Below are 18,453 nucleotides of genomic sequence, written 5' to 3'. Positions count from 1 at the left end.
TGCTTGTTGCAGTACCACATGGTAATAGTATTGTCCATGAGAACCTTCACCATCCTGCAGGAAGGCTATAAGGGCCAAGTTACACCAAGCTGATGTTTAGCAAGCTCTGCGTCACAAATTGCAGCATTGACAAGTATGCAAAAACTGTGACTTCTTTTAATTTATATATAGATTCTATTACACCTTCACTAAGCTCCTATATGTTCGCCAATTGTAATATCTTTTGAATTTTCTAAATTCAGTAGTGAATGGTTTTGCCTGCATCCGTTACCTTAAAGAGCATAAAGTGGCTCGACAGTCTTTAAAACTCTCTAGTGCTGTTTTAAAAAAAACTAAATTTTTAAAGCCCAGACCCATCGAAGGGCATGTCCATTCAGGACACTTGCACATCACCAGAAAATAACTCCATTCTACCTCATCCATGCATGCCTTCTAAGCAAAACAAAGATGTCAACAACTCTGCCCAAAAAAAATCTGTAGTATTCAGGACCACACAAATTACACACTCTTCTACGTCCTACTGTGTGTAGTCTGAGCCAGGGAAACGGAGGTCATCCAGGCCTGCTAGCAAGATTTCACTGGGCGTCAAAATTAACCCCTTTAGCGCCAGGGACGGAATGGTTACGTCCATGGCAGCACCTGTGTGGCTAGCGCTCCCCCGCAGGCCGCCCCCCCCGCCACACCCCCAGGCCAGGGCTGGATGGAAGGGGAATCCCTTCCCTTTCCACTCCCCGCCCTACCGCCACCCCCATGACATCAGTGTGCGATCGCGTGCTGACTTCATGAAAGGGAGGAAAGATGCGTGGAAGCCATTTGCTTCAGGCACATCTTCCAGCAAGAAAGTAGGTTTTTACCTCCTTCGGGGTGGAGGGGGGGGGGGGGGGGGGGGGGGGGCAGGAGGGCGTTGAATGGCTATAAAAGTGGCATCGAGGGAACGGAAAGGGCTTTCCTTTCCCTCGATGTCTGAGCATTCCTGCAGCAGGAATGCCCACTAGACAACAGGGAATTAGTGTGTGTGTTGTTGCGTGGGAGAGTACCTGTAAGACAAGGGGACCAAGTCCAATAGTCACGACAGTGTTGAGAGTGGGCAGCAGCCCAGGAAATGCCAGCTGAGGGTGCAAGGAAGCGTCCACCGGATGGAAGAAGCTTGGAGGTCTGCAAGAAAGAAGAGAGCTAGGGACTTCTCCTTTGGAAGACGGATGTCCCACGTTGCGATGAAGGTTGCAGAGGTGTTCCCACGCAGAAAGACCACAAACAAGCCTTGCTAGCTGCAAGGGTTGCGGTAGAGGTTTTTGGGTGCTGCTGTGGCCCAGGAGGGACCAGGATGTCGCCACTTCAAGGAGGAGACAGAGGGGCGCCCAGCAACTCAGGGTCGCTCTCCTTTTGGGGGGGGGGCAATACCTTTTCTGCCCCCCCCATTTCTGCCACTAGACACCAGGGATTTTTTTGTTGTTTGTTTTTTTGTGTTTTGGGGGCGGTCCCTTGGGTAAGGGTCGCCCCCATGGGCCCAAATACACTACTGGGCAGTTCTGCCCCCCTTGGGGGCAAATAGGTCTTTTTTTCCGCGCAGAATTCCCAAAGCGCCAGGGATCATGCATGTGTGCGCTTTGTGTGAAGGGGGGAGGGGGCCCTTGGGCAAGGGTCGCCCCCCCCCAAAGGGGGCAATGTGATGTAAGCCATTTCTGCCCCCCTTGGGGGCAGATTGCCCTAGTTTGTTTTTTTAGGCCCATATGCCCCCAAGCAGAGAACACTAGACACAAGGGAACATTTAAAAACGGTTGGTGGCGGGGTGTTTGTCAACTGGCAAAGTATTTGTATTTATAATACCATTTTATTTCTTTTTTGTTCTAGTTCAAAGCTTTTGCTTCCTTTGCTGTGGCTTGTTGCAGTTTTGACAGTGGTTGTCCTGTGGTATGAGTAGTTGCATGTTTTAGGTAAGTAAATAAATTTACTCCAAAGAAGTACTGTTGCCATGCATGAAAGACATGTTTGTAGGTGGTGTACTGAATGCAGGATTGTGTGTGAAATTGTCTTTAGATTTATGCACAATGATTATTGTGTTGTCTTATGTCCAATTTGCTTTTTTTCTCATTTTAGTGGGATATCATTGGTGATTGCTGCTGCAGTGCAGAGTAGCTGCTGGTGAGTCAAGCTTTTTCAGGCAAGTGAGCGGTATTTTTTTGAGTTTATAACTCTTAGTGATAAAGCTACACTTTGTTTGTTACTTATCTTACACAGTTGCTGGTTGTTGGTGGTGCATTTATCCAGTTAATTTTTGTAGGAAGGATCATGGCTAGCCGTAGGATGACCGCTCAGCAGGTTGTTAGTGTGCTTTTTGAGTCGTCTTCCGACCATGATTATGAGACTGACTCTGCATCTGAGGCAGAGGAGGAAGTAAAAGATTCTGGAAGGGAATTTTCTGTCAGAGAGGAATCATCTGATGATGAAGCCAGTCTCAGTGCTGATGAAGGGCCTGTTTTAGAGGAGGACACTGATGTGCCAATGGTGCAGGAGCCAGCGGCTGATAGGCTTCCCATTGGAAGATCTGACACGTGGGTTGCACCAAACATGGAGCAGCCACAGTTGCCTGTGTTAACTGTTTTCCCAGGGTGTCGAGTTAATACGGAAAACCTTTTGGCCGTCAACTTTTTGGAGTTGTTTATGGACAATATATTTTTGGAAGAGATTGTTGAGCAGACTTATTTGTATGCAGAGCAGTTTTTGAGGGACAACGCTGACAGACTTAGGCCACACTCTAGAGCTAGCTGGTGGATTCCCACAAATCTGGAAGAGTTGAAAAAGTTCTTGGGTTTAACTTTTTTGATGGGGGTGATAAGGAAGCCATCACTGTCTTCATATTGGTCTACTAGTCCCTAGATGGCAACTGCTATATTTCCTGCCATCATGAGTCGTAACCGGTATGAGCTTCTTCTTCGAATGTTGCATTCTGTAGATAATGCTTTAGCCTTGCCATGAGATCACCCTGGTTCTGACCGTCTTTTTAAGATTAGACCTGTCCTTGATCATTTGTAGATCGGTTTTCAGAGATCTATGTTCCAGGCAAAGAAAGATCTGTAGATGAGTCTTTGGTCCTGTTCAAGGGTCGTTTGGTTTTTAGGCAGTACATTCCTAGCAAGAGGGCACGTTATGGAATTAAGATGTATATGTTGTCTGAAAGTAGTACAGGATATGTTTATAATTTCCGGGTCTACACTGGTAGGGAATCCAATATTGACCACCTGGTTGTCCACCCACCTTTGGAGTTAGTGAGAAAATTGTGTGGGAACTTGGTAGACTGTTTAACAAAGGTCACCATTTATATGTAGGTAACTTCTACACTGGAGTTCAGTTGTTCAAGGAGTTGTTCAGAGTGGACACTGTTGCTTGTGGCACAATCCACTCTAATTGGAAAGGCTATCAAAGAGCTTGTCTGTAAAAAACAAAAAAACAAAAAAAAAAAAAAAAAAAAAACTTGAGGGGCCAGTGCAGTACCTTGCGGAATGATGAGCTGCTAGCTCTGAAATTTGTAGACAAGAGGGATGTGTACATGCTACGTACCATCCAGGTTGACAGTACTTCACCTATGGCTGTTTGGGGTCAGGTTGCCGAAGTGCGCAAACCTGTCTGCATTTTAGACTATAATAAGCACATGGGTGGTGTTGATACAGTAGATCAGAGGTTGGAACCTTACACTGCTACTCGTAAGTCTTATGTTTGGTATAAGAAATTAGCAGTTCACTTGGCAACTTTTAATGCTTTTGTTGTGTTCAAGGATAGTTCTCCAGAGTCAAGGATGACATTTGTGAAATTTCAGGAGTCTATCATAGCGAGCCTTGTTGTGCTAGAACAGGCAAGAGTTCGTAGAGAAGCAGTGGCAGAGAATGTGGTGGTGTGCATGGGGTGGCCCTTGGCTGGGGGTGTGCGTGAGGTGGCGCTTGACTGGGGGTATGCGTGAGGTGGCGCTTGACTGGGGGGTGTGCGTGGGGTGGCGCTTGACTGGGGGGTGTGCGTGGGGTGGCGCTTGACTGGGGGGTTGAGTGGGGTGGCGCTTGACTGGGGGGTTGAGTGGGGTGGCGCTTGACTGGGGGGTTGAGTGGGGTGGCGCTTGACTGGGGGGTTGAGTGGGGTGGCGCTTGACTGGGGGGTTGAGTGGGGTGGCGCTTGACTGGGGGGTTGAGTGGGGTGGCGCTTCACTGGGGGGTTGAGTGGGGTGGCGCTTCACTGGGGGGTTGAGTGGGGTGGCGCTTCACTGGGGGGTTGAGTGGGGTGGCGCTTCACTGGGGGGTTGAGTAGGGTGGCGCTTCACTGGGGGGTTGAGTGGGGTGGCGCTTCACTGGGGGTGTGCGTGGGGTGGCGCTTCACTGGGGGCGCCAGCCAAACGTCAGTCCACACACTCCCATCAGCTAGTGTGACTGCAGTATCAAGCATGTGGGCGTATGTAAGTGATGGGCTCTTAAGTGGCTCTTAAGTGGCGCTGTCCGTCAATGCGAGTGTTGTAATGTGCTGGGCCCGTGGCCGGCGGCGTGAATAGTCTTGTTCATGTCATGTATGAAAGGTGTGTGAATGGACTGTAAAACGGTTGGTGCCTTGACGCAGCTTTACAGCTCACGAGCTGAGAGTCATTGGTTCAGTTTTTTGGCCTTTCAGTTATTAACAGTGCATTTCACTTTTGTGAAATCTCTTGTTAATAAAGTTTGATCTACTGAACCATCACTCACCCTCGTGCCAAATCCAACCAGTATGTGTGGTAAAAATGACAAAACCTGCTCCGCTGTAATCAGGCATCGCAGCACACTTGTGACACACTAGGTGTCTCAGGTGGGACCCTGATGATGAAGCATGCTGCCAACTTGGTTGGTGGGTTCACATAACCTAAGTGCGTTTCTTTTTACAATTTAATGTTTGGTACATCACAGACGTACGTGGACACATCAAAATTATATATTACAAAATTACCTGTGTTTGGAGGGGTGGGGGGGGGGGGGGGGGGGGGACCAAGGTTTTTGGTCCTTGGTGCGGCCTTCATCTAGGGAAACCTACCAAAACCCTGACATTTTTAAAAACTAGACACCCCAAGGAGTACAGGGAGGTGTGGCTTGCGTGGATCCCCCAACATTTTCTTACGCAGACTCCTCTGCAAACCTCAAAATTCGCTTCAAAAAGCATATTTTCCTGACTTTTCTTAGTAGGATCACCGCTCCAGCACAAAATTTCTACTCCCCAGCGTTCCCCTCAGTCTCCCAAGTAAAATGACACCACACTTGTGTTGGTCCCCAAAGCAGAGTCAGCCTAAAGATGTATAAAAGAAGAATATGTGCTTATCAACTTGCTGTGCTATCCCCTCAATCTCTACAGGTTTTTGGCCCTTTTCTGTTGCAGGCACCTGGCCCACCCACACAAGTGAGGTATCATTTTTATCGGGAGACTTGGGGGAACGCTGGATGGAAGGAAATTCGTGGCTCCTTTCAGATTCCAGAACTTTCTGTCACCGAAATGTGAGGCAAAAGTGTTTTTTCAGCCAAATTTTGAGGTTTGCAAAGGATTTTGGGTTACAGAACCTGGTGAGAGCCCTACAAGTCACCCCCATCTTGGATTCCCCTACGTCTCTAATTTTAAAAAAATGCACAGGTTTGGTAGGTTTCCCTAGGTGCCAGCTGAGCTAGAGGCCAAAATCCAAAGCTAGGCACTTTGTAAAAAAAACAGCTGTTTTTTCTGTGTGAAAATGTGATGGGTCCACGTTGTGTTTTGGGGCAATTCTTTTCGCGGGCGCTAGGCCTACCCACACAATTGAGGTACCATTTTTATCGGGAGACTTGGGGGGGGGGGGAACGCTGGGTGGAAGGAAATTTGTGGCTCCTCTCAGATTCCAGAACTTTGTGTCACCGAAATGAGAGGAAAAGTGTTTTTTGGCCAAATATTGAGGTTTGCAAAGGATTCTGAGTAACAGAACCTGGTCAGAGCCCCACAAGTCACCCCATCTTGGATTCCCCAAGGTCTCTAGTTTTCAAAAGGGCGCAGGTTTGCTAGGTTTCCCTAGGTGCCAGCTGAGCTAGAGTCCAAAATCTACAGGTAGGCACTTTCTAAAAAAAAGTCAGATTTCAATGTAAAAATGTGATGTGTCCATTTTGTGTTTCATGTCGCGAGCAGTAGGCCTAACCATGCAAGTGAGGTACCATTTTTATCGGGAGACTTGGGGGAACACAGAATAGCAAAACAAGTGTTACTGCCCCTTGTCTTTCTCTACATTTTTTCCTTCAAAATGTAAGAGTGTGTAAAAAATACATCTGTTTGAGAAATGCCCTGTAATTCACATGGTAGTATGGGCATCCCGGAATTCAGAGATGTGCAAATAACCACTGCTTCTCAACACCTTATTTTGTGCCCATTTTGAAAATACAAAGGTTTTCTTGATATCTATTCTTCACTTTTTATATTTCAGCAAATTAATTGCTGTATACCTGGTATAGAATGAAAACCAATTGCAAGGTGCAGCTCATTTATTGGCTATGGGTACCTAGGGTTCTTGATGAACCTACAAGCCTACAAGCCCTACATATCCCCGCAACCAGAAGAGTCCAGCAGACGTAACAGTATATTGCTTTAAAAAATCTGACACCGCAGGAAAAAGGTAAGGAGTAATACGTGAAGAAAAATGGCTGTTTTTTTACCTCAATTTTAATATTCTTTTATTTCAGCTGTTATTTTCTGTAGGAAACACTTGAAGGATCTACACAAATGACCCCTAGCTGAATTCAGAATTTTGTCTACTTTTCAGAAAAGTTGAGCTTTCCGGGACCCAGCATTGGTTTCTCACCCATTTCTGTCACTAACTGGAAGAAGGCTGTAACCACAAAAAAATTGTAAAAATGGGATATGTCCAGTAATCTAGCCACATACAAAACAAGTTAAGTAATACTTCTTAAGCATCATTAAAACAAAATGCACAAAAATAAATGCATTCTCCACAATTTTCTCCAAATACAGCAATCATAACACAATAACTTTCAGAAAGGTTTTTTTTTTTGTTTGTTTTATGCAATGAAATACCTGGACACGCAATAAAGGACCAGTTGTATTTATTTTCTGCAGGGCACATGCTGATGTTGAGAACTGGTTCAATGTAGTTGTTTCGCGTTGGCAAGTTATTTGGAAATACCATTGGACCTTGGGATGAGCCTTCAATACACTGGCCCTTGCCTGTGTTACTTGGATCAGTACACCAGCCGCAGCCTGGCTGGTCTAAGCAATTTCCACAAGTACGGTATCCAGTGCAATTACCAGCTAAAAAGAAAAAAAATAAGGCATTAAAATGAATGAGTTTCCGACAAGCCATTGTAAAGAAATTATATAAAAAATAGCCTGTAATAAACATTCTTTAATTTCACTTCCAGTGCTTAATAGGAACCTTGAAGAAAATGGAACTAGTTTTACAGTCTATTAGACCAACTATTTTAATTAGGCAGTTTTACAAAGTATTGTCCGTCGCCTAATGGTTACTTTAGAGTACAAAGAAAGATCTAGGTGTCTTGTAGACGTAACCTTCAAGGCTTTTTGTCAAGAGAAAGTAGTTTGATTCTGCCCTAGGAGAAAAATACTATTTTGCTGCAAACACAACTTTGATCTACTGATCCTTATGCCCCATATTTTCTTCTGCCAACTTCAAAACTAGATTCCCAAAGATTTGTTAAAAGGGTTGTTGCTAAGAACAAAACAAGATCGAAGAATGAAACTATGCATGAGGTGACAAATTCTCAGGTACCAATACGTTATTCAGGTCTATTAGCAATTGAGCATTAAGAAATAATGACTGTTCAAATAACTTACACCAGAATCGCTGCTAGTACCACAAATGGGCACCCTCAAGGCTGCTGTTAGTTTTAAAAGCCTCTCTGCCTGAGTGCCGCAGAGTTGGTACTCTGGAGTCTCCACAGTCACGAATTTCGCTCACGATGTTGCTGTTAAATAAAGGACCAGGGCCCAACACACACCAGTCACAGTCTGATGTAGCTCACACCTCGGCATGCCTCCCCTTTTATCCTCCTAATCAGGCAGGCACCAACCCCACTGTGAGGAAGAGCGGTCTCTAAACCCATTTAGATTGACCACCGAGGTAGGACTGTGATCATCCTCTCTGCCTTTGCACTGTCACAACCTGTTTCATAGGTCTGCTTGGTTTACATATAACATGTTGGTGCCCTTCAAAGGAGGAAAACAGAATGCCAAAACATTGAGTGTGTATCCAGTGCCTGGTTGCTGAAAGCTCAGTTTTCAAGTTAAGCAATGTCTAACTAATTTTGTTGTTTGTACAGGAACTGCCTAAATCTTTGAGTGTTAGATGTGAGAGGGCATCAGGATTACAACAAAACATTCAAACACACACTCCTATCCTTTGGAGCCCAAGTTCTGCAGACCCAAGACTTCAGCCATCTTGAAATTGGACAAGCTGGGTACTGTTAGCACCATGAACCATTACCCCATTGATTAGGGTGTTTTCAGGGGGTCATTCCAGCCACTAGCTCTTGCCAGGCACAAATGTGGCATCTCCAAGCACCACGTTGTAACACTCTTGGACCTGTGAAAGATCAAAAGAGGATTTAACCTGTTTTCTGCAACCTGAGAAGTGCCATTGATGGCTTGACCTGTTCTCTCTTGTATCCAGGACAAATAATTGGGAGAGATAACAAAGGAAGGATGCCATCCACTGTCTGACCTTCACAATATTCAGTGACACCAGTAAAGTGTTGATGGATCAAGGCAACAGCACAACTTTATTTTAAAATATTAAGTAAGAAGGACGTGTTCTGGACCACTCAATTCCTTTTCAAACCTCCCACCTATTTATGGAAATGTAAAGGCACCTGCAGTGGAACTTCAAAAGGAAAGATTGGCCTGATACAGCAAGGCAGGAAGAGGAGCTGGATGCAGTGAGAATACAGGATGGGGAGGAAAGGCTGGTCTTGAAGCACTTTCCTCGTCGAATTTTCCTAAGTATCTTTGCTTAAGCCAGATTTGCTTACAGCGTTGAGATTCTCAATGTCAATTTAGACAAAATGGTGTTGCACAGCAGTTTCTCAGACGCCTTCCCTCTTGAAAAGCTCATTTCTTTACGAGTTCCTGGTCCTCAGAAGATGCTGCACAAATCCCACAGCTGCAGGTTGGGCGAGTCTCTCACCTGGGCCCGTCGTGTGCTCCTGGTTGCTGCTCCTCCACTCCAACATCCAAATGCCATTCTCCATCCTGCAAGTTTGAAGCTGCCCTTTTAGGAAACACTGCATATTCTCCAGTCTTTCCCAAGTCATTAATTTTCCTGTCACGTGGTGTTTGGTGTAATTTCCTTTTTAAGTAATTTTACTATCTAAAAATCTTAGTCTGGTTGGCGGGTGTGTCGCAACAAAGCAGTGTTTCTTTGCTCCCTCCACTCAACCTCGCTCCTCAAGAATTCCGCTATTAAATTCAAGATGCCTGGTTTTCGTCAATCCTCTTTAGTCCTCATCCAACAAGGAGGTTTTTTTTATTTTTTTATTTTTCTTAATTCTTTATACTTTGGGCTCTTCCCTCCTGAGACACTGGCAGTTTAAGGACACTTGTCTCCCACATATTCCAGAGGGTGGTAACAGTGGTCACCCATCCATACACCTGACAGAAGACTACCTATACTGGATTAAGGTTAGGCATCCATATCTGAAAATATTGATAGGTGTGGAGATATAAAATCTTGGTAAGTGGATATTCTACATCAAGTGGACAAAATGGATCAACAGCAAAGGTGCTCTGGTTACAATTGTCTTAAGACCTCCTCAATGTCAAAGACCGGGAATGCCTCCTGTGATGTTAATACTGTAGAAGTTTAGCCTGCCTTTGACTGAACACTTTTGGGTTGATGTCCTAGAATGTGATAGCGTTACACCTTTGATGTCAGTCGTGAATTGCACTGAGAGTGGTGTTGATTCTGATCTTTCCTACTCCATCGCCTCTCCTCAGATCTCTCTCCGTGGAAGCCTTCAGAAGGTGGCTGTTTTTCAGATGCTGGTTTTAAATAGGATTTCTCCATCCTTTTCTTAAGCCTTTAGTGTAAAAAAGAACTGACTCTGAAATCCATCATGGGTGGAAGAAGTTCCTGGAAGTTTAGAAAGAGAACACTTGGGGCGTGGTTTGGCTGCTGAGGATAATGGCCAGCCTGAGGACGGAGCTCCGCGCCGGGCCGGATTTAAGCCTCAGCAGGAGCAACGTCCTCCGCAGGCAGCCTCCTCTACAACCTCCCGGTACCGCAGGAGACGCGGACCGCAGAGGCAACAGGGATTTGCGGCGGGGCACAGCCGCCACAACAGCGCAGGACTGCGTAAGGCCTGCAGAAGCACGCCGAGCCACGGCCTAGAGTGAGCGGCACATCCAATCTTGGGAGCGGCCGCAAAAGGGATTTATGACGCTGCCGCCCCTCAGCAGTGCGGCAAACAACAAATGAATGGGGCCGGACGCCGAGGGGCACACAAGTAAGGAATAGGGGGGCTGGAGCTCCTCTCCCCCCTCCCCTCGCCCCCCTTCCCCACGGGCAGCGCTGCACATTGCATATTGCTCTGGCCTAACATCAAGCTCTGACACAACAGATATCAGCACAAAACAGCACCAGAAGGCCCCTAGAATAGCCAGCAAACATTGAAGGGGTAACTTGATTGGGGATTTCTGAACTTTGGTCCCATAACACCTATGCCCTAAAGGGCAGAAATACTTGTATGCACATCCCTGGAAGGAAACTAAGAGGATATTGCAAACAAACAGCATCCTCCTTCTTGATGCAAACTACTACCCTGTTCAGAGATCCACATAAAGGGCCCCTCGCTGAGGTAGCGAGATAGACCACCACAGCGGGACAACACGAATACGGAGGGGCAGGACCCTGCATTCACCTGCAATAGCGTCCTACTTGATGTAGTAGGTACTCAGGCCCAACTTACGGGACCCTCCCACTGTGGATGTTGCCTTCTTACGAATAGCCTCAACATCTGAAAGGGGCCCGGAGGCAGATCTAGGCATAGAGAACAAAGTACTAGATGACGCAGGAATCGAGGCCTATTGCCACCCGGATAGCCTGAGAGGACAAGCAAGAACATAATCCGCAGTCCGCACAGCTCCTCAACTGCCCCATACTATGTGTAAATCTACCCTTTATTCAGCCACCGCTTGCGGAGACTAGCCCTCTGCAACTATTGCAGTCACAATACCCGGACCAATAGAAACAAGGACCGTGAGCAGTGCAATTCGGAACCACCACGCGCACACTCACTAGGTACCCTCCTCTGGAGACCCTCACACTCTGAGGGAAATGCCAAACGCGAAGTCTTCAGGCAAATATTCCCGACATCTACTGTTCTCAGAGGCTATTGCACAACCAAAAACCATGGCGGCACAGGCGGCAGCACCCTGCCCCACGTCTTCGCCAGCTGACCCCCCCTGCACTGGAAGCTACAGATCGTATATTGCACGAGATCACCTTGGTGGGATGTCGTCTCGAGGCAATGGACCTAAAGATAACGGACTTAACTGTAGCCTCCTCCTCCATCTCAGCGGACATCGCCAGCTTCCGGGAGACAGCGAACGACTTAGCCCAACGAGTCACAGCTGTGGAAGACCAAGTAGCGGCATTACCCGACCAGGAGACAGAGCTAAGATCCCTCCGAGCAAAGGTTACCGATTTGGAAGAGCGGAGTCGCCGGGACAACGTACGCTTCTTTGGCGTTCCGGAACCCAAAGAGAGATCTGATATCAAGACCTTCCTCAAATCACTCCTGTCTGACCTCTTTGCATAGAGTTCGCACCACCACCAGAGTTCCAGAGAGCACACAGGATTGGCCGACCCCATAAAGCCAACTCTGACAAACCACAGCCTATCATAGCATACTTCCTACGCCATGAGCAAGCTCGCCAAGTCCTTTAGCGAGAGGAGGGGGGAGAGGAGCTCCAGCCCCCCTATTCCTTACTTGTGTGCCCCTCGGCGTCCGGCCCCATTCATTTGTTGTTTGCCGCACTGCTGAGGGGCGGCCGCTCCCCCTGCCGCTGCAGCTCCTCCAGGTTCCTGAGTTCCTGAGACCCACCTCACAGTAAGTATCCCCCCCTCCCAGCCCCTCGCTCTGCCCCGCGCTACTCACCCTCTCTCCTGCTCCTGCTTCTTCTCTTTTCTTCTTCTCTGTTCTTCTGTTCTTCCTCCTCGCTCCTCATCTGTAATCTTCTTCTGTACTCTTCTTTCCCCCGTCTTCACTCTTCTTCTCTTCTTCCTCATCTTCTTCTGTGGTCTTCTGCCCTCTGTTCTTCGTTCTTCGTTCTTCTTCGTTCTTCTGTGTTCTTCCGGTCTTCCTTTCTTCTCTCCTTCCGGTCTTCCGTTCTTCGGCTCTTCTGCCTCCTCCGTCCTCTTCTCCCCGCGCCTGCCCTCCTGCTCCTGCCTCATCCCCCTCCCCCACTCGCATCCCCCTCTCTATCTCTCCTATCTAACCCGTTCACTATCTACCTCCCTCACTCCTCCTATCTACCTATCTCTCTATCCCACTATCTAACTCCCTCACTCTCCACCTTCTCCTATCTTCCTATCTCTCTATCTATTTCCCTATCTATCGATTTCCCTATCTATTTTCTCTATCTATTTCTCCATCTCTCCCCCCCTCCCTCACCCCCTCTATTACCTATCTTCCTATCCTCTCACTACCTCTCACCCTCACCCACCTCTACAACCCCCCCTCCCCTATCTTCTAAACCCTACTCCTATCTTTCTCCCTTATCTCCTAAACCTCCTAACACTCACCCCCCTCCACCCTTAAACCCCCCTCCCCCAGCTCTTCTCACTCTACCTGTCCCCCCCTCCCTCGCGCTTTCCCGCCGCGACCTCCTGCACGCCCCCGCCCCCCAGCTCCCATTCGCCCCCACCTGACCCCTCCCCCCACCTCCTACCTCATATGGCGGCCGCTGCGCGACAGTGGTAGCGACCCTTGACCCAAGGGTAGGTCGCTCCCCCTGCCGCTGCAGCTCCTCCAGGTTCCTGAGTTCCTGAGACCCACCTCACAGTAAGTACCCCCCCCCCCCCGCCCCTCGCTCTGTCCCGCGCTACTCACCCTCTCTCCTGCTCCTGCTTCTTTTCTTCTTTTCTTCTTCTCTGTTCTTCCTCCTCGTTCCTCGTCTGTAATCTTCTTCTCTGTTCTTCCTCCTCGTTCCTCGTCTGTAATCTTCTTCTCTGTTCTTCCTCCTCGTTCCTCGTCTGTAATCTTCTTCTCTGTTCTTCCTCCTCGTTCCTCGTCTGTAATCTTCTTCTCTGTTCTTCCTCCTCGTTCCTCGTCTGTAATCTTCTTCTCTGTTCTTCCTCCTCGTTCCTCGTCTGTAATCTTCTTCTCTGTTCTTCCTCCTCGTTCCTCGTCTGTAATCTTCTTCTGTGGTCTTCTGCCCTCTGTTCTTCGTTTTTCTGTATCTTCTGTGTGTGTTCTTCTGTGTGTGTTCTTCTGTGTGTGTTCTTCTGTGTGTGTTCTTCTGTGTGTGTTCTTCTGTGTTCTTCCAGTCTTCCTTTCTTCTCTCCTTCCGGTCTTCTGATCTTCCTTTCTTCTCTCCTTCCGTTCTTCTGTTCTTCTTGTCTTCGGCTCTTCTGCCTCCTCCGTCCTCTTCTCTCCGCGCCTGCCCTCCTGCTCCTGCCTCATCCCCCTCCCCCACTCGCATCCCCCTCTCTCTCTCCTATCTAACCCGTTCACTATCTACCTCCCTCACTCCTCCTATCTCTCTATGTCTCTATCCCACTATCTAACTCCCTCACTCTCCACCTCCTCCTATCTTCCTATCTCTCTATCTATTTCTCTATCTATCTATTTCTCTATCTATTTCTCTATCTATTTCTCTATCTATTTCTCTATCTATTTCTCTATCTATTTCTCTATCTATTTCTCTATCTATTTCTCTATCTATCTATTTCTCTATCTATCTATTTCTCTATCTATCTATTTCTCTATCTATCTATTTCTCCATCTATTTCTCCATCTATTTCTCCATCTATTTCTCCATCTATTTCTCCATCTATTTCTCCATCTATTTCTCCATCTATTTCTCCATCTATTTCTCCATCTATTTCTCCATCTATTTCTCCATCTATTTCTCCATCTATTTCTCCATCTATTTCTCCATCTATTTCTCCATCTATTTCTCCATCTATTTCTCCATCTATTTCTCCATCTATTTCTCCATCTATTTCTCCATCTATTTCTCCATCTATTTCTCCATCTATTTCTCCATCTATTTCTCCATCTATTTCTCCATCTATTTCTCTATCTATTTCTCTATCTCTCCCCCTCCCTCACCCCCTCTATTACCTATCTTCCTATCCTCTCACTCTACCTCTCACCCTCACCCTCACCCACCTCTACAACCCCCCCTCCCCTATCTTCTCAACCCTACTCCTATCTTTCTCCCTTATCTCCTAAACCTCCTAACACTCACCCCCCTCCACCCTTAAACCCCCCTCCTCCAGCTCTTCTCACTCTACCTGTCACCCCCCCTCCCTCGTGCTTTCCCGCCGCGACCTCCTGCACGCCCCAGCCCCCCAGCTCCCATTCGCCCCCACCTGACCCCTCCCCCCCCTCCTACATCATATGGCGGCCGCTGCGCGACTGCGCAGCGGGCGCACTACTGGCGCGCCGGAGGCGCGCCAGAGACAAGCCCGTCTGTGCCCGTCTGCGCCTGGCCCGCGCCCAGCGCCACGACCCCTGGTCCCCAGCTCTCCCAAGCCCCGCTGACCCGCTACGACCCCACCACCCTCCACGCCCTCAACCCAGGACGCTCCAACACCTGCTTCCAAGCTCACCCCAAACGCACCCATGGACCCTTCGCCTGCAACTCCTGCAAACGCACCTTTCACCACGCAACAACCACGACCACAAGCCCACGAGCCATCAACCACCTCAAGTGCATCCTAGTCAACGCTCGCTCCGTCCACAAACACGCCATTGAACTCTGGGACCTCCTGGACTCCATAGCACCGGACGTCGCCTTCATCACAGAGACCTGGATGAACGCCTCCTCGGCCCCTGACATCGCCACTGCCATCCCCGAAGGCTACAAGATCTTCAGAAAAGACCGCACCAACCAGGTAGGAGGAGGTATCGCCATCGTCTTAAAAGACTCCATCAGCGTCACCACCTCCACCGAAGACACCCCTCTCGCCGCTGAACACCTGCATTTTCAGATTCGCACCGATCCGAGGACCACCCTCAGAGGATCCCTCGTCTACCGTCCTCCCGGGCCACGCGCCACTTTCAGCGACGCCATCGCCGACTTCATCTCCCCGCACGCCCTCGCCTCGCTGGACTACATCCTCCTAGGTGACCTCAACTTCCATCTGGAACAAAACAACGACCCCAACACCACCACCCTGCTCGACAACCTCGCCAACCTCGGCCTCAAACAACTGGTGAACACCGCCACCCACATCGCCGGACACACGCTTGACCCCATCTTCTCCGCCAGCAAACACGTCTTCTTCAGCCACGCCTCCGCCCTACACTGGACCGACCACAGCTGCGTCCACTTCACATTACAACGCGAGACCCGCCACCTCCGCACCCAACCCATCCCTCGTCGACAGTGGAACAAGATCCCCGAAGAGCAACTCTTCTCCGCACTCGCCGCCAAACAACCCACCCTCACCACCGACCCCAACGACGCAGCCCTCAACCTCACAAACTGGATCTCCAACTGCGCAGACATCCTTGCTCCCCTCAAACGCACGCATCGACAGACCAACACCAAAAAACCTCTCTGGTTCTCTGACACCCTCAAAGAATCAAAGAAAACTTGTCACGCCCTTGAGAAAGCCTGGTGCAAGGACCGCACCGCTGACATGACCGCCCTCAAGAACGCTACCCGCGAACACCACCACCTGATCCGCGCTGCCAAAAGGAACTTTTTCACCGACAGACTGGACAAAAACAGACACAACAGCAGAGAACTCTTCAGCATCGTCAAGGAGTTCTCCAACCCCAGCGCCAATGCCAACGCCCTCACAGGATCTGTGCGAATCCCTTGCCACTTTCTTCCATTGCAAGATTAGCGACCTCCACGACAGCTTCGGACACCAGACCCAACCATACACCACCGAACCGGCATCCACGGCCATCACCCTCAACAACTGGTCCCACATCAACACGGAAGAAACCAAATCCATCATGAACTCTATCCACTCCGGCGCCCCTTCGGACCCCTGCCCGCACTTCATCTTTAACAAAGCCGACGACATCATCGCCCCGCACCTCCAGACCGTCATCAACTCTTCTTTTTCTTCTGCTACCTTCCCCGAATGCTGGAAACACGCCGAAGTCAACGCCCTACTAAAGAAACCTACGGCTGACCCGAGCGACCTAAAAAACTTCCGCCCCATCTCTCTTCTGCCTTTCCCAGCCAAAGTAATAGAGAAGACCGTCAACAAACAGCTGACCACCTTCCTGGAAGACAACAACCTGCTCGACCCCTCACAAACCGGATTCCGAACCAACCACAGCACTGAAACCGCCCTCATCTCAGTCACTGACGACATCAGAACCCTGATGGACAACGGTGAAACAGTCGCCCTCATTCTGCTCGACCTCTCGGCTGCCTTTGACACCGTCTGTCACAGCACCCTAATCACCCGCCTCCGCTCCACCGGGATCCAAGGCCAGGCCCTGGACTGGATCGCCTCCTTCCTCTCAAACCATTCCCAAAGAGTTTACCTCCCTCCGTTTCGCTCAGAACCCACCGAGATCATCTGCGGCGTACCCCAAGGCTCATCACTCAGCCCGACACTCTTTAATGTCTACATGAGCCCCCTCGCCAACATCGTACGCAAGCACGACATCATCATCACCTCCTACGCCGACGACACCCAACTTATACTCTCCCTCACCAAGGACCCCGCCAGCGCCAAGACCAACCTACAAGAGGGTATGAAGGACGTCGCAGATTGTATGAGGCTCAGCCGCCTAAAGCTGAACTCTGAAAAAACGGAAGTCCTCATCCTCGGCAACACCCCGTCCGCCTGGGACGACTCTTGGTGGCCCACGACCCTCGGCACCGCACCGACCCCCACAGACCACGCCCGCAACCTCGGCTTCATCTTGGACCCTCTTCTCACCATGACCAAGCAAGTCAACGCCGTGTCCTCCGCCTGCTTCCTCACCCTCCGCATGCTCCGCAAGATCTTTCGCTGGATCCCCGCTGACACCAGAAAAACCGTGACCCACGCCCTCGTCACGAGCCGTCTGGACTACGGCAACACCCTCTACGCCGGGACCACAGCCAAACTCCAAAATCGCCTGCAACGCATTCAAAACGCCTCGGCCCGCCTCATCCTCGACATACCCCGCAGCAGCCACATCTCCGCACACCTGAGACACCTGCATTGGTTCCCTGTCAGCAAAAGGATCACCTTCCGACTTCTCACCCACGCACACAAAGCCCTCTACGACAAGGGACCGGAATACCTCAACAGACGCCTCAGCTTCTACGTCCCCACCCGCCTCCTTCGCTCCTCTGGCCTCGCACTCGCTGCTGTCCCCCGCATCCGCCGCTCCACAGCGGGTGGGAGATCTTTCTCCTTCCTGGCGGCCAAGACCTGGAACTCCCTCCCCACCAGCCTCAGGACCACCCAGGACCACTCCGCTTTCCGGAGACTCCTAAAGACCTGGCTGTTCGAACATCGATAACCCCCCCCCCCCTTTTTCCCCTAGCGCCTTGAGACCCGCACGGGTGAGTAGCGCGCTTTATAAATGTTAATGATTTGATTTCAGCAGCTAAAACACAAGGCCCGGACTCCTTGAAAGGTCACAAGATCAGAGTAGCTGCGGATTTCTCCAGACTGACAAATGATAAATGAAAGGCATTCCTGGCTCTTCGGCCGCAACTCAGGAACCTAGACATTAAATATGGCCTTTTTGAACCAGCACGTATGTGGATCACTTACTGTAAGGAAATGGCTCCCTGTTACAGTTACCCCCCACTTTTTGCCTGATACTGATGCTGACTTGACTGAGAAGTGTGCTGGGACCCTGCTAACCAGGCCCCAGCACCAGTGTTTTACCTAAAATGTACCATTGTTCCCAGAATTGGCACACCCCTGGCACACAAATAAGTCCCTTGTAAAAGGTACCAGTGGTACCAAGGGCCCTGTGACCAGGGGTGGTCCCTAAGGGCTGCAGCATATGTTGTGCCACCCTAAGGGACCCGTCACCTAGCACATGCACACTGCCATTGCAGATTGTGTGTGTTGGTGGGGAGAAAAAGGCAAAGTCAACATGGCATCCCCCTCAGGATGCCATGCACACAAAATGCTGCCTGTGGCATAGGTAAGTCACCCCTCTAGCAGGCTTTATAGCCCTAAGGCAGGGTCCACTATACCACAGGTGAGTGTAGGAAAGTACCATCTTGCCTGGCATGTTACAACTAAAACAACATATATAC

At 49.4% G+C, this 18,453-nt stretch overlaps 1 protein-coding gene across 2 annotated transcripts in view; it reads right to left on the bottom strand.

The window, feature by feature from the left end:
* The window catches only part of ATRN (attractin), a 670,776-nt gene that overhangs the window by 380,050 nt on the left and 272,273 nt on the right, over window positions 1-18,453 (bottom strand). For both annotated transcript variants that reach the window (XM_069205063.1, XM_069205055.1), the window contains exon 18: window positions 7,048-7,281. In XM_069205063.1, coding sequence (XP_069061164.1) covers window positions 7,048-7,281 — 234 coding nt within the window. The remainder of the gene's footprint in view (window positions 1-7,047; window positions 7,282-18,453) is intronic.

Source organism: Pleurodeles waltl, chromosome 1_2 (assembly GCF_031143425.1).
Source record: "Pleurodeles waltl isolate 20211129_DDA chromosome 1_2, aPleWal1.hap1.20221129, whole genome shotgun sequence".
NCBI classification, from domain to species: Eukaryota; Metazoa; Chordata; class Amphibia; order Caudata; family Salamandridae; genus Pleurodeles; species Pleurodeles waltl.
The sequence above is the reverse complement of the archived record's forward strand: the minus strand, read 5'-3'. Positions and strand labels throughout refer to the sequence as shown.